This window comes from Micromys minutus (genome assembly GCF_963924665.1).
Source record: "Micromys minutus genome assembly, chromosome: 7".
Lineage (NCBI taxonomy): Eukaryota > Metazoa > Chordata > Mammalia > Rodentia > Muridae > Micromys > Micromys minutus.
This window is the reverse complement of record NC_137976.1, coordinates 75,183,323-75,211,106: the sequence shown is the minus strand read 5'-3', so window position 1 is coordinate 75,211,106 and position 27,784 is coordinate 75,183,323. Positions and strand designations below refer to the sequence as shown.

Genomic DNA, 27,784 nt, shown 5'->3' with positions numbered 1-27,784 from the left:
AGAGGCACTAACAGGTTGGGGAGAAAATGGGGCTTTGATCATGGTCTCTGTTTGACTGTACAGTAGTTGACAATAGTATTAATGTTCTTTAGGAAATGGCTAAGAAGCTAGGAGAGAATAAGGAAGCTCTTCACTTGGTGGCAGCATTACTTACTTGGTCTCTGGCTTTCTAGACATACTTAGCTTTGCAGTCCTTTACTGCCTGAGATGCTCGGTCATGAGGGGTGACTGCACTCCTATGACATATACTCTTAAATTCTGCGTGTTCATTACAGTCTGTCAAAAATGAGTGCCAATTCTTAAAAGCAGGTGGCTTGACCTTGGAGTAACTCAGTGCCTGTCACTGTAAGACCTTGTCCTAGTGCCACCTCCCAGAAGTATAAAATCCCAGGTCTTCTCTTCTCTATTCCATCTGCAAGACTGTGGCTGCTGCTTTTCATTCCCTGAACTCATAACAAGTCCCAGAGGCTTTATTTCCTCCAGGCACAGCAATTCTGTTTCCACTCTCCCACCTCTGCTTCCCAGCCCTGCTTTCTCCTCCTCTCACTTACTTCATCTTCTAGTCCAGGGACTCAGATAACCTCTGTCGTGTCCCAAAGTGCAAAGTCCCCAGATCCCTTAGTCCTAATCTCCTGTCTTTTAAAAGGACTCAAGAAACACCTCTGAACCTGAAGGTCAGAGACATGGTGCTCAGGAGTGGAGCATCTCTGCAGTAGCTTAGACACATCTGTTGGCCTTCCCTGTCCCCAGTTAGTGCTCCAGGCACGGTTTCTGTCTTAGTTGTGCACCTGAGGCTGACAGGTGATTGAATACAGTAGGATACTGTTAACTAGTTAGGGAAATACGGGGAAGACTTTGTTGAAAGATTTTACTCAAACAGGGATACTGTTGAGAAGATTTTAATGCTTTCTATAAATAAAGAACATTCTTGTTTTAAAAAAAAGACAAAAAGCAAAAAAACTATAGGAGCTGGAGAAACGGTTCAGCAGCTGAGAGCACTGACTGCTCTTCCAGAGGTCCTGAGTTCAATTCCCAGCAACCACACGGTGGCTCACAACCATCTGTAATGGGATCTGATGCCCTCTTTTGGTATTTCTGAAAATAGTTACAGTGTATTCATATACGTTAAATAAATAATTATTTTTTAAAAAATATCCAAAAGATAAAAAAAGAAACTAGAGAGATCTCATACTAAGCACTTACCAGCACACTTAATAATTCTAGAACAAAAGGGGTAAAAAACTCACTAGGAGTAGAAAGCAAAAAATAATCAAATTCAGGGCTGAAAGCAATAAAATAGAAACAAACAAAAATACAAAGAATTAATGGAACAAAAAGTTGTTTGAGAAAACAACACCAACAAACACTTATCGAAATTAATTAAAGGGCAGAGACAAACTATCCATATTAACAAAATCAGGGAAAAATGAGGCATGTAACAACAGACAATGAGGAAATCCAAAGAATCCTTAAAAAGCTGTACTCCAACAAAGTAGAAAATGTAAAAGAAATAATTTTCTCAATATATACCACTTAGCAAAGTTAAATCAAGATCAGATAAGCAATTTAAACTATCATATTCAGTGAAATGGAAGTATCCCATAATTAAGTTTCCCATCCAAGAAAGAAAGAAAGAAAGAATGAGCTCAGGGCCAAATGGTTCTAGTACAGGACTCTACCAGACTTTCAAAGAAGAATTAATGCCAAGACTCCTCAAATTATCCCATAAAACAGAAAGAGAAGGGGCATTGCCCAGTTCATTTTAAGAGGCCAAAGTTACCTGATAACCACATAAAGGCCCAACAAAGAAAGAGAATTACAGACGAATTTCCCTCAGAGAGATGCAAAAATTCTCAGTAAAATACTAGCAAACCAAATCTAAGAACACATCAAAAAGATCATCAATCATAACCAAGTAGGCTTTATCCTAGAGATACAAAGATGGTTCAACATATGTAAATGAATAAATGCAATCCACCATATAAACAGACTGAAAGACAAAAACTACAGGAGCATCTCATTGGATGAAAAAAAGGCCTTTGACAAGATCCAATATCCCTTCATGATAAAAACACCAAGAGACTAGGAATACAAGGGATATAATTCAACATAATAAAGGCAATTTACTGCTAGCCCACAGTCAACACCAACCTAATTAGAAACTCACAGCATTAAGAAGATACAAGAAGACAGACAGGATTTTCATGAATTGATAGAATTAATTTAATGGCTGTACCACAGAAAAGCAATCTGCAGATGAAATGCAACCTCCATCAAAGTTACAACACAATTCTTGACAGAAATTCAAAGAATAACTCTCAGCTTCATATGGAAACAAAAAAAAAAATCCAGGATAGCTAGAGATATCACTATCCCCAATCCCAAACTGTACTACAGAGCTATAGTAATATAAACAGGTATCAAATATAAAATGGTATTGGTATCAAAATAGACATGATGATCAATAGAATTGAACTAGAGACCCAAATATGGACACCGATTTTTTTTATAAGAAATACAGAAATACACCCTGGAATAGAGACAGCATCCTTAACAAACGGTGCTAGTCAAACTAGATAGATGCATGTAGAAGAATGCAAATAGACACATTCTTATCACCCTGAACAAAACTCAATTCCAAATGGATCAAAGACCTCAAAATAGCTGACTCTGACAGAAGAGAAAGCAAGAAATAGTCTTGAACTCGATTGTACAGAAAAAGGCTTTCTGAACAGAACACTGATAACCCAGGCACTAAGAACAACAATTTATGGGAATCTCATGAAACTGAAAAGCTTTGCATGGCAAAGGAAAAGAGCATTTGGACGAAGTCACAGCCTACAAAATGAGAAAAGCTTTTTACCAACAACACATCTGGCAGAGGGAAAACATCTAAAATATCAAAGAACTGAAAAACTAGACATCAAGAAAGGAAATAACCCAATGAAAAAAAATGGGGTAAATCTAAATAGAGTTCTCAAAAGATGAAGCTCAAATGGCTAAGAAACACTTAAAGAAATGGTCAACATCTGAAGTTATCAGGGAAGTATAATTCAAAACTATTTTGAGATTTCATCTTACACCCGTCATAATGACCAAGCTCATGACAGCTCATGCTGGTGAGGATGAAGAGTAAGAACACTCATCCATTGATGGTAGAGTGTAACGTGTACAGCCACTATGGAAATCAGTGTGGCAGTTCCTCAGGAAGCTAGAAATAGATAAATGCCAAAATCCAGCTATACTACTCCTGGGCATATCTCTATACTGTACATCTAACTACAGAAATACTTGTTCAACTCTGTTAACTGCCAATATAGTCTAATAGCTGGAAACTAAAGTCAGAAGCTGGAAACAACCTAGATGGTCACCAACTGATGAATGAATAAAGAAAATTTGGTATAATGCCAGGTGGTAGGGCATGCCTTTAATCCCAGAATATAGAAAGCAGAGGCAGGAGAATCTCTTGAGTTTGAGGACAACCTGGTCTACAGAACAAGTCACAGGATGGCCAAGACTACAACAGAATAGAACTGTCAGGAAAACAAACAAACAAAAAACCAATAAGCCAAAGGAATAGGGAGAGAAATATGGTACACATTTACACAATGGAGTATTATTCAACTGTTCAAAAACAAAACAAAAGAAAAAAAACATAAAATTCCCTAGTGAATGACAGTAGAAAAAAATTCATCCGGAGTGAGGTAACCAAGAATGAAGAGGACAAATATAGTATGTATTCTCTTACACATGGATGCTAGGTATTAAGTCTTCAATAAGCAAATGCAATCTGTACAACCATGGTGTTTAAGTACAGCATAAGAGACTAAGGGAGAAGGGAGACTCTCCATAAAAAAGAAAAAGAGAATCCACAGGTAAGGCTGGATGGGGGTGGGAAAGTTGACTAGAATGGGAGAAACAAACAGGGAGGGAGGAGGAAGAGAAGGGAAAAGGAGGGATTACAGGGAGTGACAGCTAAAACTAAGGGCCACTTGAGGGATCATGTAGAAACCTAATACATTAGAAGTTTCTTAAAATATATACATAAACGAAGGCAATTTGGAAAAAATAATAAAATTGCTAAATTACAGAAGAGACAGAGCCCCAACTAGACATCTGTCACCACCATGTGAAGCTTCCAGTACCAGGAATGAATTATATCTAATACCGTTGTTGACCAAGATGCTAGGTACTATGAGAACCCCAAACAATGCAGGCTGTTGCCAAGGCCACTGGTTGTTTTCCAGAAACTAATGATAAAGCGCTACTGCTGAGGTCAATATCTACATAACTCACTGAACATGAAGAAGGTGAACTGGAGTTAGAGCCTTCACCCCTAGAAACTAGTGTTCGTGGTATTGGAAAGCACTCTAGACACCACTGGAGAACAATAAACACCAACCCAACTACAAGTCCTTCTATCAACAATGGTCACAAAATACACTGATACTCTCAAAAGAGATGTACATGCAACCAACCACTATCTGATTACATTTAAGACCCACTCCATGAGACGGAAGATATTCATGACACTACTCATACAGCTGAGAGCTTGAAACTAAAGAGGCCAAGGACCTAGGGGAAAACCAAATACTACATTGATATGCAAAAGGAATGTAGCAATAAAATGACTCCTAATGGCAGTATGCTATATTCATAGATTAGTCTTGTTTAGCAGTCATCAGAGAACCTTTCTCCTGCAGTAGATGGAAACAAATGCAAGAGACCCACAACTGGACAATGTGTAGAGAGCAAGAGAACTGGAACACTAAGTCTTAAGTAGGATATATCCATCAAATCTCTCCCCTTAGTGCAAGAGGAGGAGGAAGAAAAGCCAGAGGCAACAGAAAACACCAAGGAGCTGAGCCCGTCTAGACAGGACTGATACCCATCTGTATCTGCAGAGACCATGGTAACATGCACAGGGCCTGCATGGGTTTAAGTCAGGTGAGTTCCCAGTGCTGAGAGGGAGCAGACGCAAACCCCAGCCCTAATTCAGAAGCTCTCTCCAGTTGATAACTGCTCAAAAAGGGACAATTAGTATCTTCCAATGAAGTTTCAATGTATACACAATCTACAATTTAAGGGCAGGTCCCAGGTCCAGCAAGACAGCCAACACAAAACAAGCTCATATATTAAACTTTTTAATTTTTTTGTAAGATTTTTATGTATGTGTCTTTACATGTGTGTTATCTGTCCCTTTTCTCTAGCTCTGTTTTTTCTCTTTCTGGTTTTTTATTTGGTTGGTAAGTTGGTTTTGGTTTTGTCCTATTCTGGTATATTTGTTTTTAATTTATCTTTATTACAATTTCTTTAAAAGATGCCTGCTTTCTATTAAGATAGAAAGGGTGTCTATTTGGGTGGATGGGGAGGGTATGGAGGAAATCAGGATAGAGGAAACCATTAGAGTATATTATTTTTTTAAAAATCTATTTTCAATAATAATAACATTAAACTAAAATAAAATTATAAAGTGCAGCAGGTCATAGTCACTCACACCTTTAGTCCCAGCATGATTTTAATCTTCAGAGGCAGAGGCAGAGGCAGAGGCAGAGGCAGAGGCAGAGGCAGAGGCAGAGGCAGAGGCATCTCTGAGTTTAAAGTGAGCCTGTCTACAAATGAAGTCCAGGACAGCCATGGCTTCACAGATCCTGCCCCTACCCCAAGATAGTAAAATGTAATTTAAAAACTGTTCCAGTCTCCAGGTCACTGGACCAAGTACCTTAGACTGTACAAGGCAGCAGGAAGGCAGCAGTGACTTCTATTCTAAGGAAACTGACTCTGTGTGTGTGTGTGTGTGTGTGCTGGCCCCACACTTCAATCCTCCTGTCTCTTCCAAGTGCTAGGATTACAAGAGTGTACTACCATGCCCACTAGAAGATTTTTTTTTGAGTTTTTACAGTTGTTTAGATCCTTATCACATACTTACTTGATCCACATCACATGCAAGTTGAAGCAGCACAGGAAACGTGTGCTTATAAAGCCGGTACATGGGCGGCAGCCCCTGACCTTCAGGCATCTGAGTGGCTCTTCCCAACATAAACATAACCATGCTATGTAACAGTTCACAAGCTGCTACCTAAGAGGGACCAAGTTCAACAAAGCTTTGGTTACCACATTTACAAAAGAATATTTTGAAGTTTTTTTTCTTTAATTAGCCATTCAAGAGAAAAAACTTACTATAGTAACAACTATGTACTCCAAATAATAAACTGGAAATAGTGGTTTTACATATTATTGATCCATGTGTTCACCTCATTCTTTATTCAAGAGTTAAGAATTGAAATTTATAACATTTCAGACTCTAAAGGTAATGCATTCATATGAAATATATTTTATACAGTTTAGAGCTACGCATCCTAACTTCATTTGTAAATATCACTTTAGCAAGTACATTTCAGAAGCACATTAAAATTTATAGTTAGTGGCAACATTTGAGATTATCTGTTTCCAATCTCTAAAGTTAAGGTAATAATCAAACTCTTGCCAAGTATTACTTTCAAAAGTACTATACAGGCTGGAGAGATGGCTCAGCAGTTAAGAGCACTGACTGCTCTTCCAGAGGTCCTGAGTTCAAATCCCAGCAACCACATGGTGGCTCACAACCATCTATAATGGGATCTGATGCCCTCTTCTGATGCGTCTGAGGACAGCTACAATGTACTTATATTAAATAAATAAATAAATAAATAAATAAATAAATAAATCTTTAAAAAATACTTTGCATTGCATTTTCTGTTACAGTTATTAATAATTACGAGGATTTATACTTAATTTTCATTTATCGATTACACCTAGTTCTGAAAACATTTAAAAGTAATGACATTAAAACACTTGATATTTAGTGTCTGTTTCTTAACCTACATGTAGATGTTCTTAAAGCAATACACTATAAACAATGAATAAAATAAAACAGAAACTACTTTAGTTTGTCGGTCACTGGCAGAAAGAGCCAATTCAGAGACTCGAGGCAGAAAGACATCCAGATAGATGACAGGCTTCATCTCCCTGAAGGGTACTGCAAAGCTGAGTCTTTTTTCCCTGTCCCACGCTACATACTTCTTCATCCTTTCTCCTGATGTTGCTGATGAAAAAGTATTAGGAAAATGCTGTTAATTCGAAATCTTTCCTCTTACCGCTCATTAGCTAAATTAGGGTACTTTTAAAGCATTTTGTCTTTCCTTTTTTCTGCTTTAGTTATATAAGAATATGAAAACCACTGAAGCCCTTATTTCTAAATTTAACTTACAAGCCATTATTCAATAAGAATATGCAAATTCAATGACAGCTACTTAAAACCAGACAGAAAATAATAAGTACATTTGAAAACTATTGTTTTGCCATCTGTGGTGACATATATGTCTTTGATTCTAGCACTTGGGAGGCAGAAGGAGGAGCATTTTTGTGTAAGTTCCAGGCCAGCCAAGATTACTGCTGACCTTTTCTCAACAACAGAAAAAAAAAATGTTTTTTTAAAGGACTAAAGAGGTGGCTCAGTACATAAGTGTTTCCGTACGTGCATTAGAACCAGAGCTCAGACTGCAAGCAGACAAGTGAACAAGTGAACATGGCAGCCTAGATAGACAGGCAAGCCCTTAGCTGAACTAAGAGGTCTTACTCAAAGAGTAAGGTGGAGAGTCATCAAGGACAACCCCTGACATCAGCCTCAGGCCTCCACGTGCACATGCGCCTGTGTGTGCACACACACGAGCAAACACCACCCACTCCAGTGTCAGGGGAGCAGATGCCCTCGTCTGATCTCTATGACACCGGGCACAAATGTTGTGCACATAATACATTCAGGCACAACATGTAAAATTAGTAAATCTAAAAAAAGTAAAAAAATCCACAAAACCAAGAATATTAAATTTAGTGTTTTCCCACAGGACTACAGCTGGCGGGGGGGGGGGGGCTATCCCACACCTAAGGCCAGAAGGCTCTGCCTGTAGAGATTAAAGTCTTTGATAGCTCAGTATGGTTGCACACCCTCTAATGCAAGCACTCGGGATAGAAATAGGCAGATCTTTCTAAGTTTGAAGCCTGACTAATCTGTATAACATGTTCCAGGCAATCCAGTCTGCACTTCATAGTTCATTCATGTCAGAGAAGAGAAAGAGAAGATATAAAGTCTCTTGAGCTGATCAACTCAAGGCTCCAAATAGTTGACAAGTAAAAAGTGTGATTTCAGATTCTGAATGTGACCAGAAAGGGTGAGGGAAAACTGATCAGTTTTGAGGAAATTTGAAATAGAATACTATGCTCTGGTAGCCCAAACTGGTGTTCAGGACTACAGTGGTAGTAATATAGAACTGGGCTCAACATGTATTGCACAGGCCGTCACGGCCCAGGTGACACTGACATCCTCAGAGGTATGCCAGAAGAGCTGATGAAAAGTAAACAGGCGCATAGTCAACTCCAAGCACAAACCTATCCACATGGTTACCTAAGGAAGAAGCTTACCTGTTACAAGGTTTTTGTTTATTTGTCCTCCCAGAGATCCAAGTATTTGTACTACTCTGATTCTTATTTCTTCTAAGGATAGTGCTTCATCCTGAAAAATGTGTTCAGTTGTATAAATGTGATAAAGGAATTTAAAATGAAAGTGAAGAGGAAAGATTACCTATTGTTAATATCTCTTAATAGTCACATAAATTCTTTGCAGTAAGTAGTACTATCAATGCTACTAACTCTTCCAACTTTACAGATGAATGTTCAGCACAAGGCCAGCAGCTCCAAAGTTTTGGGAAGATCCTTTATACTGTAAAGAAGTACCAAGGACTATCAAAGCACTTTTGTTTAAATGGGGCACATTCCTAAATATTGTATAAGTAAGTCAAACTTTTAAAAAGTATCATTTAAATAAATGTAACCCAATGCTATATTAAAAATAACACACTTTTATGAAAATTATTTTTTTCAAAACAAAAACCCTCAGAAGAGTGGATCTGCTTCACATTAATGCAAAGGTTTCAGTTGTATTTCGGAGTGTCAGAGCTCATACATGGGTGTAGGCAGAAGAGAAAGGAGCACTTTGTAGCCATCTTAGTTAACTAATTATCCTACATATCATATAAGGTAGAATGTAAGCCTTATCAGTGAGTTTTTACATATACTCTAATATGCTAAGTTCATTTATCTTGCAATTTAAATGAATTTTGCCGTTGTTGCTGTTGTTTTCCAATCATGCATTGCTCATCTGAAAATACTGGTTCCATAGAGCAAGCAGATTTTCCAAATTTTCCAAAGATCACTGCAGATACCTGAAATTACATTTGCTCTTGCCATCACCAATCTCATAAGAAAAGTATGTAAGTACCAGTTCAAACTCACTGTAATACCTGTGTGATAATAAACACTTCCCTTGAAGAGGAAGGTTTTCTTCGTTCATTGAGGGAAAATGTTGGTCACATTCAGACACAAATCTGAATAACTGGGGAGATTGAACCTCAAATGTAGAGTTGGCTCTATAGTGCTGGCCTATGGTCATGCCTGTGGGGCATTTTCTTCACTAAATGTTTTATGTGGGAGGACGCAGCCCATGGTGGGTGGTGCTACCCTTGGGTAGATGGTCTTGGGATAGATGAGAAAGCAAACTCAGAAAGGTATGGAGAGTAAGTCATAAGCAGGCTTTCTACTTCAGTTCATGCCTCTGGTAGAAACTGGCTTCTACTGATGATGAATTTAAACTTATAAGTCCAAAACTTTTCTTCCCACTCAAGAAAGGAAGGAAAAACATAGTTAAGCAATTGTTATTCTAATATGCACCTAACATAATATAGTGCTTTCCTCTACAATATTATGCCTGAGGGTTATAGAACATTTTTTCTTTTTTTGAAAATTTTACTGGGCTCAACTTGTCCTCCTCCTTGTTGAGCTGAATTGCCGTCCTCTACCTTAAAAAATCAAGTGCAGACAGTGCTATCTACGAAATGGTTCCTATGGCTGCAAACCCTTCAGCCCCTTCAGTACTTTCTCTAACTCCTCCATTGGGGATCCCATTCTCAGTTCAATAGTTGGCTGTGAGCATCCACCTCTGTATTTGTCATGATCTGGAAGAGCCTCTCAGGAGACAGCTATATCAGGCACCTGTCCATATGCACTTTTTGGCATCAGCAATATTGTCTGGGTTTGGTGGCTGAATAAGGGCAGTTTGTATCTTTGTCTATTTGATGCAATCTTGTTGTGTAGAGGGTTGTGGGTTCAAAGTTGAATGTATAAACCTGAGTGAAAAGCAATCGGGCTGTAGAGTTTTATTTGTGTGGGATTTTGGGATACAAAAATGACCCAGGACAGAGGCGGAGAACAGGTAGTAGAAAACCGCCAGGGTAGGGAGTTGTACAGACAAGTTGGGCCATAGTGATGGCTCAGACTCAGAGTAAGACCTCAGGGCCGATAAAGTTATATACCTTTTTTATTTTTTAGTAAAAATAATTTTCTGCAACAAGAGACTCTTCGTGAAGGGGTACCAGGAGAGTAGAGGGGGCTGATATTGGATGCAGAGTGAATAATGAAATGTTTTTTTAAAAAATAGCCTCCAAGGTCTCATACATTTGGATGCTTAGTCATCATGGACTGGCATTATTTTCGAAGGATTAGGAGACATGGCTTTGTTGGAGTAGGTGTGGCCTTGAAGGATGTCACCAGGGATGGGCCTTGAGGTTTTAAAATCACAGGCCAGGCCCAGCACTACTCTCTTCCTGCAGGCCTGAACATCCAGATGTAGAACTCGAAACTTTCCTCAGCACCAGGTCGCTTCTGTGCGGCCATGCTCCCTGCTATGATGAAGACTCGCCTCTGCAACTGTGAGCCAGCCCCAGTTAAATGCTGTCATGGCCGTGGTCTCTTCACAGCCACAGAACAATGATTAGTACAGGACTTGGACCAGGGAGTCGGGTATTGTAGTGACAGACCTGACCACGCTCTCGTTGACTTTGCGACTCTGGATTAGGAAAGTAGTTGAACACTTTAAGCAAGGCTTAACAGGCCATCCTAGTAGAATCATGGAAGACAGTGGTGCTGAGTGCCATGCAGATTATGGTCCCCCGACTCAAGAGGATTCAGAGGAGAAGACTATTAGTAAGTGGCCTAGAAACCATTCTTGTGTTATTTTGGTATAGAATGAAACTGTTTTCTGCCACTGTCCAAAAAAAAAAAAAAAATCTGCCTGAGAGTAAACTAAGTTTTGGATTAATGGTACTAGCAGAAGAGACTTCAAAAAAATAGCCTAGTATTGATTGGCATGTGAGTATTAGTGGTCAGTCTTATGCAGACCTATAATGAAATGAACAAGCTGCACCAAAGAAGATTAAAAAGCACAGTTTGAGGGCACCAGGCTAAAACTAAGTCTGGTGCTCACAACGATAAAAGGTTTAAAGAGCTGGGTGTTGGTGGTGCACACCTTTAGTTCCAGCACTTAGGAGGCAGAAGCAGGCGGATTTCTGCATTCAAGGCCAGCCTGGTCTACAGGGAGAGTTCCAGGACAGCCAGGGCTACACAGAGAAACCCTGTGAAAAACAAAACAAAACAAAAACTTTGAAGAAAAGTACATGTCTGCCTCCATGGCACAATGCCTCCTGCCACAGTGATCATAGACCAAAACTCTGAAATTGTAAGCAAGCACTCAATTAGATGCTTTCATTCACAAGAGCTGCCTTGGTCATAGTGTCTTTTCACAGCAAGGTTTAGGCCTTGCATCCATGATACTAGGAAATATGCATTGTATATCTGTAAAGAAATTTTGTTTTCATGATACTAGGAAATATACATTGTACATCTGTAAAGAAATTTCGTTTTCAAATCCTGAGATATGTTCAAGTAATTTTGTTCTACTGTTTAAATATGATAAAATTATTCAAAAACTTAAAGAAAATATTTATAGTTTTATCTAGTCTTTCAAATCAAAAACTTCCCAAACTAAATATACATATCCAAAAGTTTTTAGTTTTCAACACTAAGCTTTTGAATTTTTTATTATGATTTCAAGCAAAAAATACTTTGGAAAGCTAAATTTTCCCTGTATTTTTCTGATCATATCCTACAACAAATTAAAAAAACTAGCCAAGATAGTATCACCAAAAGCGCAAAGCAAAGGAAGAAAACAAATCACTACAGAGGAAAATGGGAGTGAATTCAAGCTGACCCAGGCAGCTATACGGGCGCATCCGTCCGGCATCTGTCTGGCATCAGTGTTCTGACCCACTGATGCATGTGGACCACAACACCCTTCTCTGTGGAAAGTAGGAACAGCAAAGGAGGCACAATCAGAACAGGAAGCCAGACAAGCAGTGGCGGCTGTTTTCACTGCTGAGAAGATACCAAGATTATTCTTAGGTCATACTCTAAATTTGTATGCAGAACAACTAACATTTAAATGAAGATTGTTTTCTTAAATTTTCATAAGTCAGTCTCTGAATTACTTAAGGTAAAGAAAAGGAAAGAATTTCTTACAGGCAAGATATTTCTTGTTCTTTTCAGATGCTTCACAACATCTCTAGTGAATCCCTTCTGGGAAGCCCGAGAAAGTGCTGACACTTCCCAGTGGCTCTTGGTTTCATCTGTAGGCAGTAAAAACGAAAAACATTTTAAGCAACATTTACACCACATTATGAAACAGGAACATTCAAGTCTTGGTAATTTAAAATATGATTTCAAAACATAAAATTATGGAACACAAAGTATTCAGATTTGCTGTCTTCTGAATATTATTATCCATCAAAAAAGCCCCCTCTCACTTGTGCAGTAAGGACATCTTTTTCAATAAAAATTTTTTTTTCTTTTCAAAAGAAAAGCATGAAAAAAGCCCATCTTAAGGCCCCAAGCCATCTGAGTAATGTTAGGGTTTTATGCATTTAAGGAAAAAAAGGTAGGTATGTAAATGTCCGCTGTGAGACAACCATTCCTAAAGCAGATGCATGGTCAAGGTGTATCTACCTGGAGTGCTCCCTACCTTTGTCTTAAAGCCGCCAGAAAATGGACAGGGATAGGAATGCTGGGTGCCTACTCTGACTGAGGCTTGCCTGGCTCTCTGAGGGGAGGAGGAGCTCCTGGGTATTTGGGAGCAGATTTGGGATGGACTGGGCTCTAGCTGTTACCATCCATTCCTCCTTCCAAGTTGTTTCTCAGGTTAGTGATAGCCCTGTGATGTAAGCACAGAAGTGAGGCAGGCCAGTTTAGGGGCATCCAGTGGTCTGGGTAATCTTAGCGTTTTAGTTTTCTTATTCCCAGTTAATCAGGAGTTGCTGTCCTAAGGACAGGATGGCCTCCGTGACTGAAAAGCATGCACTCATGACTGCAGGGTAAGAATGGAACAGATAGGGTTTGCGGAGAGGCACCGACAGGGCTATGATTGTGTGTGGGGCCTGCCCCATGTTTCTATGGGGGATGCTTCTACGACAGTGGGCAGGTGAGAGAGTTAACAAGTCACCCATATCCCTAACACCATTCTGTATGAGAGACAAAGAGCACACTGGCTTCTCCCCATCAGTGCATTGTGCCTGTTGTACACCCCTGGAGGAGCCCCGAAGCCAGCCCAGGTGGGGTACACAATCTTTTTAAATTCCACATGGTTGCCAGCTTATTTCTTTCACTTGTTTACTGTAATACCTGGTGTGTTTTTATTTATCTAATTTTGTATTCAGCTATAACCATGGTAGGTAGCGAGTGTATGACAGTGGGATCCCTGGTGCTGCAGTGGACAAGATATACTGTGAGTCTCCCTCCTTACCGACAACTGTTTTCTTTCCCATTCCCTAGACTCTTCCATCTCCTTCTTCTCTACCCTGACCTACAACTATCGTATGCACAGTCTTCTCTCTTTGTGTGTGACTGTTACAAATTTTACTTTTCAAAATTAAAATTAGGTGTTTGCTCAAATGAGGGGAGAATTTTTTTTGTCTTGGATTTGTTTTTATTTGTTTTTAATGCTGAACCCTCGGCATAGTACTTTTTATTGTTTTCCCCACAAACCCATCAGTCTGGGAAAGCATTGGGAGTGGAAATCATGTTGCCTAGGATGCCAGTTTCTTTGTATATTATATAAAATGTATGTAAATATCTCTCCATTTGGGCTGGGGTTTGCATTCTCCCACTGGCTAAAAGCCAAGGGGAGAGGCCAGCAGGCAGGCGGCCCTCACCCTGCCTGGTACTTGCAGAGACCCCAGCCACTCTGTGTGGGCAGGGTGCTATCAAGGCCAGACCTCTGGGGGGGGGGGGAGACGGGGACTCTTGGAAGGGAAGGAGCACCGCTTCTTCCTCAAGTGGAGTGTTCACACCTTGCTGTAACATCTGAACTTTCACAAGAGATATAATAATTTTGATAATAAAATTCTTAACCATAATCATAAAAAAAAAAAAAGCCCCTCTGCGCTTGGGTAAGTTGCACTTAAAAGAGGCTGACCTCAAGAAGAAGGAAGACCAAAGTGTGGATGCTTCAGTCCTTCTTAGAAGGGGAAACAAAAATATTCGCAGGAAAAAATACGGTGACAAAGTTTGAGGCAGAGACTGAAGGAAAGGCCATCCTGAGACTGCCCCACCTGGGGCTCCATCCCATATACAGCCACCAACCCAGACAATACTGCAGATGCCAAGAAATGCACGCTGACAGGAGCCTGATACAGCTGTCTCCTGAGAGCATCTGCCACAGCCTGACAAATACAGATGTAGATACTAGCAGCCAACCACTGAACTGAGAAAGGGGTCCCCAATGGAGGAGTTAGAGAAAGAACTGAAGGAGCTGAAGGGGTTTGCAACCCCTAAAGAAGAATAACAATTTCAACCAACCAGACCTCCCAGAGCTCCCTGAGAACCAAAGAGTACACACGAGGGAAGCCAGGGCTCCAGCCGCGTATGTAGCAGAGAATGGCCTCAATGGGAGAAGAGGCCTTGGTCCTGTGAAGGCTTGATGCCCCAGAGTAAGGAAATGCCAGGGCGGGGAGGCAGGAAGGAGTGGATGGGTGGGGAAGAGGGGAGCACTCTCATAGAGTCAGGGGAAGGAGGAAATGGGATAGGGGGATTCCACAGGGAAAATCAGGAAAGGGAATATCATTTAAAATGTAAGTAAATATCCAATAAAAATAAATAAATAAATAAAAGTGGCTGACTTTTTTGTGGTAGTTAAGAGTTAGTCCTTCCACCTTAGACACATGCAAACCTGTGACATGCCCAGTCTCATAATTAAATCATTGAAAACTTGAGATTTCTTAAGTTCCTTCTGGGACTGAAAAGGAAAGTTCTTTCTTTTACAAGAATGCCAAATCGAGTGAAAGTAATAGAAGCATAAACCACCATTCTGTAACTATCATGATAATAAACCACCATTCTGTAACTATCACAATAAACCACCATTCTGTAACTATCATGATAATAAACCACCATTCTGTAACTATCACAATAAACCACCATTCTGTAACTATCACGATAATAAACCACCATTCTGTGACTATCACAATAAACCACCATTCTGTAACTATCACGATAATAAACCACCATTCTGTAACTATCATGATAATAAACCACCATTCTGTAACTATCACAATAAACCACCATTCTGTAACTATCACGATAATAAACCACCATTCTGTAACTATCACGATAATAAACCACCTCCTGAATGCTGGGATGACAGGTGTTCAAGCCATCATCATCTGGCACACAAATTTTAAAAGTTACAAAATTATTTTTTTAAGATTCAGGTTATAGTAATCAGTTATAATATCTGTTTCTCTTATTAACTGCTGAGTCAAATAAAATCTTTGGCATATTTTCTATTGCCTAGCTGTATTCTACAGCCAAGAAGTTATTTATCAGTAGTTAGAAGTTGCATGGGGGTATGGCTTAGTTCACTTGGCTCTTAAAAATCCTGATTGCCACTACTTCTGTTTCTCCAGTTCTTAACTTGATTTTTGTTTTTAAACTTTGATTTTTCTTATGTCCTGGAAGCTGGTCTTTATGGTGTTAAGACCTAGATAACTGTTACCTGACTAGCCTGCCATTTGATGCTGTTAATAAAATTATAAGGGAATTTTCTCACGTTGTTTCTGCTTTTACTAGGAAACTTTCTCATTTGCAAGTTGATTACATATCCCATTATGTTCTATGCCCTTGGAAACCAATCACAATAGATATCAATAAAACTGCTTTGTATAGTTAAACATGAGCTGATGTTTATAAGTTGCCCCTAGAAAGGACCCCAATATAAGAGAGACACCTGCATCTACTCAGAATAAGACTTTCATTTTGAGTAGGGGTTGAGTAAAGCCCTCCCTGGTGACTGGCATCCTACTTGGCAGAAAGAGACATGTAAGTGGGTGACTGACATCTTGGTTGGCAGATTAAGACATGAATGTTAGACAAGGCAAGTCCTCTGCCACAGTTGAACACCCAAACCAATGGAAGCAAGATAACTGTACAGCAAAGGCATGTTCCTAAGGATTTATCTCTAAATCCTGAGTGGTGGGATAACTTGGCACTGATGTGCTTAAAAACCCTGTAGGATCTTAACTCAAGATTACAACCAGCTCCCCAGTGTGGATTTGTAACCCCTCATCAGTGAGTCCAGAGGTATATAACTATCCATCTGACTGAGATCAGTGTTCAAGTGGTTTGTGAGGTGACTCCTAGACCCCAACAATGGGTGGAGACAATGTGTTTGGATTTAGGGCTGCTGACCAGTTAGGGACTATCTAAGATACTTTCCTGTTACTGTGATAAACACCATTACCAAGCAACTTAATAAAAAAGCTTATTTGAGCTATGGTTCCACCGTGATAAGACTGTGTCACGGCAAGAAAACATGGCAGCATGGCAGGAGCTGAGAAATAATGTCTCAGCCTCAAACATAAAGGAAAGAGAGTAATGTGAAGTAGGCCTAAGCTATAAAACTTTCAGAAGCCACCCCCAGGGAAGAACTTACTTCAATCAAGGTTGCATCACCTAAACCTCCTGGAACAGGAGCACCAGATGACGACGTCTAAGGTTCTAGTCCCACATCCCATGTCCCACACTTGTCTCATTACCTCCTCCTTCACCTCAACTGACCTGCCTAACCTGCATCTGCTCACACAGAGGTCCCTTTATGCCACCTCTACCATGCTACTCCATACCCAGATTTCCCATGTCCTCCTTCAGGGTCTAGCCTTGTGAATAGTCCCTAGCACCTTCTAATCACTTTTCAGAAAACAGCCAGATCTCTCCTGGGTCCCATCTGTGCCTACACACCAGCTGACCACTCGGCTTCTGTCAGGACCTGAGCTACCTGCACCCACTCACAGATCACTCTGTGCCACCTATACCACCCCACTTCATGCCCATACTTCCCGTAGTCTCCTCTAGGATGTAGTCTACTGAGTGCCCCTGACTTTCAAAGATAGAGCATTACAAACAATGTGGCAGCGTACTCTGTTCTTTAGGGTCTTCAGCGCAAAAGAGCTATAGGTTTGGGATTGGATCAACCCTACCAATTCCCAAACCATAGGGCCAACCCATATCATGGCCAACCTTTCTACTCACTCCTATCTTCTGCCAAACACCAGGTTTAGACCATGAAGCACATCCTATCTGCCCACCTCACTTCAATCCACAAAAGCCATTTCTAACCTCTAGAACCAACATGCCCCACATTTTCTCTTCTGCTCCAACCTGCTCTGTCCATAATGCAGAACAAAGGAAGTCCACATGTCCAGCTCATATCTTCTCTCTCAAACCTATCAGTCGTATAGAAATGCTGCCAATGAAAATTACCTAGATGAACTCCAAGACACAGAATACAAAAGAACAACCTTAAACTTCATCAAGGAATTCAATGCCTTTAAAGACACAAAGAAACAGCTCAATGAAATCAAGAAGAATAAGCTTAAGTAAAAGTCCAGAGTGATGCCCAAGAAAGTACAGACTTAAACCTGATAGAAATGACAAAAATAATCCAAGGCTTAAAACAAAACTCAATGAAGAACAGAAACATTAAAGACTCAATCTGAAATGAACTTGAGATTGAAAAACAACAGCCTAACACGCAGTACAAAGGTAAGCAGCAGCCTGTCTTTGGCACTTTGTGGGTCCTTCACTCATCTACCCTTCTCTACCCCATCAACCCATAGCATGAGGTAAGAAGGAAAAAGCATAGAGAGGAAAGAAAAGACATCCCTGAATAAAGTCAGAAAGGGGGTGGTGCCATTATTGTTTATTTCCTCCTGAATAGAGATGCTGAGTTTCTTGGGGTAAGTTCAATCTTTGCCATCAGGTATCTAATTTTTTCCTCTTGTTTCTTCTTTGCACATGACTACTTAAACCAAGACCAACAACAACCAAAAAGCACTTTTGGGGCCCTAGCATTGATAGGCCATCCAAAAGGTCCCCAGAATTTGAAACATCACACAATCGTAGATACTACGCAGCTGTCAAAAATCACACCCCTGCCAGAACATGAGGCACATCAAAGTAGCTTCTGTGGATAATCTGAAGCAGCCCCATATCTCACACCGAGGACTAAAATGAAAAGATATCCTTATAATAGAAACCAAAATTCTAAAATGTCACTTCAGAAAACCAAACAAGCAGAATGGATCAAGCAGAAGATGAAATATCTCAAAGACAATTCTATAGAACAAATGAATGAAAAGCATGAAAAAAATTTAAACATAGGAAAGAAAGACACGGAAAATGTGGGACACTGTGAAAAAAATGAGACCTTGAATTACAAGTTTCGATGAGGGTAAAGAATCCCAAGTCAATGGCATAGGTCAGATCTTCAACAAGATCATAAAAGAAAACTGCCCCAATCTGAGAAAAGATAACATCCATACAGAGAATATCAAATGGACAAGACCAAAAAATAAAATCCCAATGGCATACCATATCACTAAACATACCAAACAAAGTGTTGAATTTAGCAAGAAAAGTAAAAACAAGTCAAATACAAAGGAAACTATATCAAAAATCAGAAATAACAGCTGATTTCTCAATAGAAACTCTGATAGCCAGAAGAGCCTATGGTTATCCTCCTTGAACAGGGGGAGAAGGTGAGTCCTTACCACTAAGAAAATCATGCACCTCAGAAACAGGTTCCAGAGACTCCTGAATTGGAGCTGACCTCAATGTTCTCTCCCTGAGGCCTGGCTTTCATGGTATCAAAAAGGTACCATCCAGGTTCTCAAAGGAAGAAGGCAATGGACACTCTTACCTGCTGTGGTACCTAAGAACAACATCAATAACATGCATGGCATGAGAACCCTAAGAGTAACTAGTGGTATGCATACACTGGTGTTACCAAAAACTCTATAACTGGATTAAGACCCACTCAACAATGGTTAGACATGCCCAGTACAAACCTACATACCTTGGTGTTACCAACAGCTCTATAAAATTGAACTTACAACCTAAAAAAAAAAAAAACTTTAAAAACTCAACAATAGGAAAACCATGCCTGGTACTGAAAACCTAGCTAACTAATCAGTACCAGTAAAGTCAATGTTACTGGAGGAGAACCTATAACTGTGATTTACTAAACCAGGATAATCCCTAACAACAACCTATAAACATGTATCCTTATACCCACAAGAAAATGTAGTCTTCAACCCTCATCAAGGGAACTTCTCCAGCAATAAACAGGGACACTACAGAAAACCACAACAAATGCAAAACTTTTGGGCCCTGTCCCAATGGAGACATCTATAGGGTACTATGACACCTGAGGCTCAGGAATACTGCGAAAGAGAGAGCAGAAAGACTGTAATAGCCAGAGGTTCACGGCATTTACAATGGTATCATGTCTCCTAGAAACATCAGAAGCTACAACAACAAAGACTTTACAAGCATGATTGTCCTAACATTAGCTGAGCAAGGATAATACCAATGAACGTGACAAATAAGACAGAGAAAAGCCTGATGACCTCAACCCTACAGAGAAAACTGCAGGCAACTAAGGAAAACTGGGAATAGGAGGTGGTCTTCCCAAGGGAAAGCACAGCCATGATGACGCAAACAAGTAACATTGTAGGGACTCAACAGGTAATATTTAGGAATATATGAGTATATACAAATATGCATGTTCTAACAGTGAAAAAACAGGCTATGCATTTGAAGGAGAGTGGGAAGGGAAAGGAAAGACAGAAATCTTGTGATTAAATTATAGTCTCAAAAAAGGTTCAACTTTATTAGCACATGCCAATTTTATTTATGATCCTCCTCCCAATTTCTTTAAAACTTACCTGATAAGGTTGATGTATTCAGGTATCCATCAAGGCAGGGGAGAATGTCTTTGTAGTGAGGCTGCATTATAGACTTGTCAATGTGAACTGACCATTCTTTAAGGGCATCCAGACCTATTTCTGCCAGTGGCATATGGCTCAGCCCCAGCTTGAAAGCCATCTATATGTCAATACAAACAGGGAAAACTGAAATACGAATTTAAGACTTAAAAAGGAAAATCCATCAATTGTTTTTTGTTTCTAATTGATATGCTTTCTATTATTAGCCCTGAAAAACTGCTAAGTTTGCGGACATAGTTCAAAACACCAGAAGAAAACAAACAACAACAGCCCATAACTGGGGACTGACTGTAGGCTTTCAACACATGCAAGACCCAATTCTTAGGTCAGTTTGTAGGGAGAAGCAGAGCAACCTCTGTTATTAAAAACCCACCAGCTAGGAAGTGTTGAAGCTTCACTGCTGGGTGAGCACCTGCTCTAACTTGGCATTTCCACATCTTCTAGGAAACAAAATGGTGATAAAGTTAAACACACCTACCTGCAATGCAGGAACGTAGGCTCTAACATCAAGTTCAATGATGTCATGTGGCAAGGACAGAACAAATGTTAAACAAGAGGCCAAAAGTTCGTCCTTGTACTGCTTCATTTTAACTGATACCTTAGCAAGAAAGAGCACAAAGAAAGCTGTGCTTCAGAATACAGTTTACAATTTGAAAATTAAAAATATTCGCCCTCTTCTTAAATGTGAAAAACAAGGATGCAGCTTTTATTTGTCATAAATATATTTGCTTAAAAACTAAATGCTAATTCCCAGAAAAAGTTAATTTAAGTACTTATTTCCCTTTATATAAAGCTTTTTATATAAAACTTCCCCTTTTTTATAAAGCTAAGAAAACGGGTGAGATATGATCAATGTACATTATAGGAAGATACAAAAATGTCACAATGAAACCCATTATTATGAATATTTATTAATACAGGCCAACATATTGTTATTATATTTGAGTTGTTATAACTCAAAAATTATTTTCCTGAGAATATAAGCAAATTTTGAAACAGTGATTTCCTGTGTTAAGCTTCTAAAAGACCTTACTACCAAGACAAATATGTCACCACAACATCTGACTATCTGAGGAGAGAGGACTGGCAGCTCAAGGACAGCCTGAGTTACACTTAGAGATCCTGTCATATAAAGCAGCCAGAAAGATACTTCAGTAGGTAAAAGCACTTGCCATCAAGTCTGACAAAGTGAGTTTGGCCCAGGACACACAGTGTGGAAGAAAATTGGCTTTTGCAGGTTGTTCTCTGACCTCCACATGTGCCATATGCAGACAATAAGTTAAAAACAAAAAACAAAAAAAGATACCACCATCAATTAATTTAATAAAATGTAAACAATTAAAATTCTATAAAATACCTGCAAAACTTCACCAGGTTAGTGAAAGCTAAAAATCATTTGGTTTAGCAGGGTGCAACCCATCAATCAAGCATATAAACAAAACCTCACTGCCGATCTGAATCTAAGAAACCAATTTCCAAGGCTAGAGAGATGGTTTAGTGAGTCAGTCAGTGGGCTATGGAGCTTGCCACCAAGACTGTTGACCAGAGCCGTAATGCACATACTAACATGAGAACCACCTCCTGTACCTTGTCTTCTAACATGCACATGTGTACCATGACACACAAGCGTCCATAAACACATAAGGAAGGATATTATTTAAAAATTGAAGGAAAAAAAAGCTGGCCTGATGACATACACCTTTGATCCCAGCACTCAGGAGGCAGAGGCAGGCAGATCTCTATGAGTTTGAGGATAACCTGGTCTACAGAGTGAGCTCCAAGCCAGTTAAGGCTGCACAATGAGACCCTGTATGAAACAAATGAGCAAATAGAAAACTCAAAAGAAAAAATTATAAATAACTATGTTGCTGATAGTCATGAGAATATTTTAAACTAAACATCCATTTTAAAAGATCCTGTAATACATTAAGACAAGCTACTTAATTACCTCTTTGCCAAATTTTGCAAATAGAGAAAAGCAAGAATACTTTTCTGTATCTTCAAAATGTTTCACACTCTTTGGGCTAATTCCCTGTCAAACAAAGCAGCAAATTAGTATGTCAAGCAAGAATGAATTACGTCCACACCCTCATCTTCCTCAATCTCCCTCCAGAGCATCAGTCCCCTTCCTGTTGCCATGGTGTAGTTTGGAGGAGAAGGGAGACTCACTTCCAAGGGTACACTCCAACAGACACTAAGTAGAAACAGAGCAGGGTGAAGTTAGGGACTGTCCAAAGCCATAGGAAATGGCCAACTCCATCCCCTCCTCATCTTCCAGAAAAAAATACACTGGTTGCACCCAACGCTTCTGTGTGACAAACAGGAGCCTCAGCTGTACAACTTAAGTCACTCCCAGATTTGTTGGCACCAGAACACTTGAAGAATTTGTAATACAGATGTCTTATAGACTCCCAGAAGTGTCTCTGAGTCACTAAATCTTCTGGGGATTCTAGAGTAATATTTTGGTCTGAGGATCACTTTGAAGAGTTAGTAACCTTATATAATGATCCAGATACTTAAAAATCAGAGTAGAAAATGCTACTGACTTTTTAAGAGTCTTCTAATTGATGTCCACATACTAGTTTTATTTTCAATTATCAAAATTAGACTTTAAAACTACGTATGCCATAAGTACTCCATAAACATAAGAGCTATAAAAGAAACATAAGAATTGCTCAAGTTCCAAAGAAACACTTACTTACCTCAAAATATTTTATTTTTCTGGCATTTTTCACTGCAATAGAAAGCAGTTTGTAGAAACCACTGATGAGTGGCAAGCGTGTCGACTGTAAAATTAACTCATATGCAAATGAGTACACCCATGGCTCAAAAAAGCTTACTTGTTTCTTAGGAAGAATCTCCCTATGAAGACAAAATATTTAAGGAAGAAATTTTTATCCTATTAATTCTTACTAAGCTGTAAATCTATGATAGGCAATTCCACTTACAACACTTTTAGACTTCCCAGCACCTTTAAGAATACTCATGGTTCTTTTTTCCTGCCTGAGATCTTTTAACTTTTCAGAAACAAACAAATCCCAAAAAGCTAAGTCTAAATTGCTAGAAATATTTTTTAAAGTCTATGGAAGCAATTTTAGATTATAAGCCATTTACAATTTTAACATGATATCCTCTATTAAGAGTTATTAAACAGATTTTCACTATTAAATAATTAAAATTCTACAAATACCTGCAAAACTCCACCAGGTTAATGAAAGCTGAAAAGTCATTTGGTTTGGCAGGGTGCAAGTCAGCGGCTGGGTCTGAAGTTGGAATTGCCCAGACATCAGCAGAGTTTCCGTCCTGAAAAATTGTTCCATTTACCACATCATTCATTCAGCAGAGACCTGTGCAATCAAACTCTCACAGACAAGACCTGTGCAATCAAACTCTCACAGACAAGGGCTTTATAAGGAAAGAACACAAAGATGTAATCAAGTCCTTAAGAATTTTAAGAATAATGGGAATAGAAGCAGAAAACCAAAGGACTTGTAAGAAAGAATGGGACAAATATGAAGTATAAGGTGGGGAGGGCATTATCTTCTCATTCTGAAAATGCCTTGAGACAAGGTTTCCTCTGCAGAATAGGTTACATGCTGAACTCTTGGCAATCAATCATCTCTTCTGCCTCCCAAGTGTTGGAAGCCAACATAAGAGAAGTGCTGTAGTTTTAAAACTAGTAACATCTTGACAGAAACAAACTTCAAAAAGGAAAAATCATCAATAATGATGCACCAGTTTCTAATTGCTACATAGAAGAATAATGCATAATAATAACAGAAATGAAAGATATTTATTTTTGAAAAATACATGATTTTATTCTATTTATTTATATATATATATTTTAAGACAAGGTCCGCCTCTATAGCCTTATGAGTCTCAAATTTGCTATGTAGTCCAGGCTGGCCTTGAACTCCCTATCTTTAAGATCTAGAATTAGAAACATAGAAGACCATGCCCAGCTCAGTTTTAACCATATTTTTAAGGTTGTATTCTCAAATCTGTTATCAGATATAATTTTTATACTCAAATTCTAAGGTTAATTCTAAAGTTAAACAACAAGGAAATGTACAAACATATTGTGGTAGTGCACCATACAATCTTGGCACTTTAGGGTCCAATGCAGGTCTGAGAGTTAAGTGCTCACCCTAGGCTATATGGTGGTCTGTATTTCAAACAAAACGAAAACCAGAGTGAGAACTGGCAAAGGACTGGGAGACCAGCTTTCACAGATGTGGCAGGTGACATCAGAGAAAGAAAAGTGACTAAAACTAACAATGCAGGACATGTTCTAAATTGTAGGTGGGCTTGCTGATAACATGGTTCCAAGAAGCATGCTTAGGGAAGGACCGTGTTTATGTATGCTTTGAAGCAGGGATATACTGACATGGAAATCATTATGTAGCTCAGAATGGCTTTGAATTCAAAGCTATCTTCCTCTACAATGCCAGAATTACAAGAGTGAGGCACCATGTCCAGTCCACCTTAGGTGAATGGTATTACTTTTTAGTTAAGATTTATTTTTACTTTTATTCATTTATTTGTGTGTGTGCATGTGTGGGGGGAGAGGGAGAAGGACAGGGAGATGGAGAGGGACAGGGAGAGGGAGAGAAACAGGGAGAGGGAAAGGGACAGGGAGAGGGAGAGAAACAGGGAGAGGGAGAGGGACAGGGAAAGAGAGAGGGAGAGAGACAGGGAGAGGGAGAGGGATAGAGATAGGTAGAGGGACAGGGAGAGAGAGAGAGAGACAGGGAGAAGAACAGGGACAGGGACAGGGAGAGGGACAGAGAGAGAGAAAGAGAGAGAGAGAAAGAGAGAGACTACATGTGTCACATGTCTGTGAAGGTGAAGGCCACTCTGGATCCCCTGGAGGTGGAGTCACAGGTGGTTATAACCTACCTAACATGGGTGCTATCCACATGTAGGTTTGCTGAGGCAGAGATTTATTCTGTAACACAGGTTGCCTTGGACTTGTCATCTTCCTACCTTGCCTTCCCAAAAGTTGTTATCACAAGTAGCACCACCCTGACTAAAAAACATTATTTTAACACACTAACTATATAAAATCACTTTCTGAATACTCTTTTGATAGCGTATTTTATATATTGAATTACATTCAACAAAAAAGCACCTAAGGCACATAATCATCACAAAGAAACCTATTTCCCTTTCTCCGCTGAAGATGTGCTATTGTCCCGAGCAAGCAAAGAGTTGGTTTAAAATGATGCAAAGTTATTGAAAGGCTCTGCTAACCTTCTGTTCTCCAACAGTCCGTTTCTCCAGTGTAAGGTCCAATTTTTCCACAATCTTCAGAACTGATCTTATAAATTCATCATAGAGTAAATGATTCAGACTTTTAAGGGAGGAATTCACAAAGAGAAATGTTTCATCTCCTAAAATAAAATCCTATAAATAAGAAAAATGTAAAGAATTAAAAAGTCTTAGACTAAAAATTGTATAAGCATTATAATGTATACTTTTACAGATATGTGTTTACTGAGGTATGATGAAAATAGTATATGAACTGTGACTAATTTACTTGGAGGTTTAAAGCTTCAAAACTTAACATATCTTTTCAAATTACTGTGACATTTAATCACATTCAATCACATTTAATACTCAAATCATGGACGTGAATGAGAGGACCTGTCAACTCTGTTAAAGCATTTAGGTTAATTAGTTTGCATATCTACGTATAAACACACATTAGTATAATATAGTTTGTTTTCTCTCTCAATCTACCCTTCCTCCCTACATCTCAGTTACTGAGGACAAAATACTCAGTAAAGGAGGATTTATTAAGGGCCTCTTACATCCTAAGCAAGCACTCCACCAAATCACAGTACAGCCCCTGATACAATCTTCTTTTGACAGGATCTCATATAGCCCAGGTTGGCTTCTACCTTGGAGCCACTAGCAACCACATCCCAAATGCTGAGGTTATTTTATATTCAAGCTGAACATCACTACTACACTCAGCCACTTGATATATTATTTAGAGCCAATTAAAAACAACAACAAAAGTCTAAAAATGTATGGTTTTGATGGGATAGAAATCAACTATTATAAAAATTTTTTTATCCTAGACTTTTAATGTATTGTCAGGGTATATATTAAAATACTAGCCACCAGAAACTAAAAAATTACAATGTAGCAACATATTAGGCAAGAGGCATTATTTTAATATAGGTAACATAATTAATAAGTACACACTGACCCCTCAGAATTATTAAACTAGATTATTGTGCCCAGCAAACAGAGGTGGGTGTAGCACAGTGGAAGAACATACTTAGCATCAAGCAGGAAACAGTGGGTACAAAGAGGCAAACAGGCCAACCAGAGGAAGGACAGACTAAGTGAGGAGAGAGAGGACCGTCCCCTTGTAGGAGAAGGAGGATTAGGAAGTTAACCTGCTTTCTGCAATGCTGAAGAACAAACCCAGGACTCTGTTTTCACGTCACACAGATGCTCTACCATTAAGTGACATTTAGCCCCATATTACTTCTTATGCTTTCACTTTTAACTGTTCTGACTTACACTGTTTTAAGAATGCTTTAAGACAGAACTGTTAGCAGGGCAGCGGTGGCACATGCCTTTAACACCAGACTTGAGACACAGAGGCAAGATAGATCTGTGAGTTCTAGGTATGTTCTACAGAACAAGTTCCAGAACAGCCAAGGCTTCACAAAAATTGAAGCCTTGAGAACAGGAAAAAGAAAAAGAAAAAAAAATTAAAAGTACAACAAAATTCTGAAACCTTGCACTTATTCTTACTAGTTTTTATTTAACTTAACCTAAGCTAGAATTGTCTAGGAAATAGGAATCTCACGTAAGAAAATGCTTTCAGAGGACTGGCCTGTAGGCAAGTCTTTGGGCTTTTCTTGATTGATAATTGATATGGTAAAAGGGTCCAGACAACTGTGGGCAGTACCACCCTTGGCAAGTGGTCCTACATGAAAAAAAAAAAAAAAGCCAAAAGGAGAAAGTTAGTAAAGCAGCCTTAACGACCTTAGCCTTGCTTTCTTCTCCAGGTCCAAGTCCTGACTTCATCAAGGATGGACTATGCTACAGAAATACAGAGTAAAATAAACACTTTTCTCCCCAAGTTGCCTTTGGTCATGGTGTTTAATCATAGAAACAGGAACCCTGATGAAGATATTGGTAACTATGAAGGTGTTTGTTGTTTAGTTTTTCTTAGACATGGTCTCTTATCTACCTGGTTTTTAGTTTGTATTTGTTTAGTTGATCGAGCCTCTCAATGATGAGAAGTGGAATACTTTTATAACGTTCAAATTATAACATTTGGTTGGAGTTGGAAGCGAGAGTATCAGAAGTTCCAGCCGACTCTTGGTTAAATACAACGTCCAGGCTAGCTTGACGAAGAGGCTAGAGATGGCTAAGTGAATGAAGGCATTTGTCCCCATGCCTTACAATCTGAGATTAATCTTTGGGAACCACTTGGTAAAAGGACAGAACTGGTTACTAGAAGTTGTTCCCTGACTGCCACATGAGTGTGTGGTAAG

The 27,784-nt window shown here is 39.2% G+C and overlaps 1 protein-coding gene across 1 annotated transcript in view; it reads right to left on the bottom strand.

Moving 5' to 3' along the window:
- Window positions 1-27,784, bottom strand: part of PRKDC (protein kinase, DNA-activated, catalytic subunit) — a gene marked incomplete at its 5' end in the record, with an annotated part of 200,876 nt that overhangs the window by 134,026 nt on the left and 39,066 nt on the right. Inside the window, 10 exons of the mRNA XM_080918907.1 lie at window positions 5,930-6,079; window positions 6,924-7,084; window positions 8,461-8,551; window positions 12,448-12,554; window positions 20,202-20,361; window positions 20,740-20,859; window positions 22,210-22,293; window positions 22,964-23,123; window positions 23,452-23,564; window positions 25,515-25,667. Coding sequence (XP_080775033.1) covers window positions 5,930-6,079; window positions 6,924-7,084; window positions 8,461-8,551; window positions 12,448-12,554; window positions 20,202-20,361; window positions 20,740-20,859; window positions 22,210-22,293; window positions 22,964-23,123; window positions 23,452-23,564; window positions 25,515-25,667 — 1,299 coding nt within the window. The remainder of the gene's footprint in view (window positions 1-5,929; window positions 6,080-6,923; window positions 7,085-8,460; window positions 8,552-12,447; window positions 12,555-20,201; window positions 20,362-20,739; window positions 20,860-22,209; window positions 22,294-22,963; window positions 23,124-23,451; window positions 23,565-25,514; window positions 25,668-27,784) is intronic.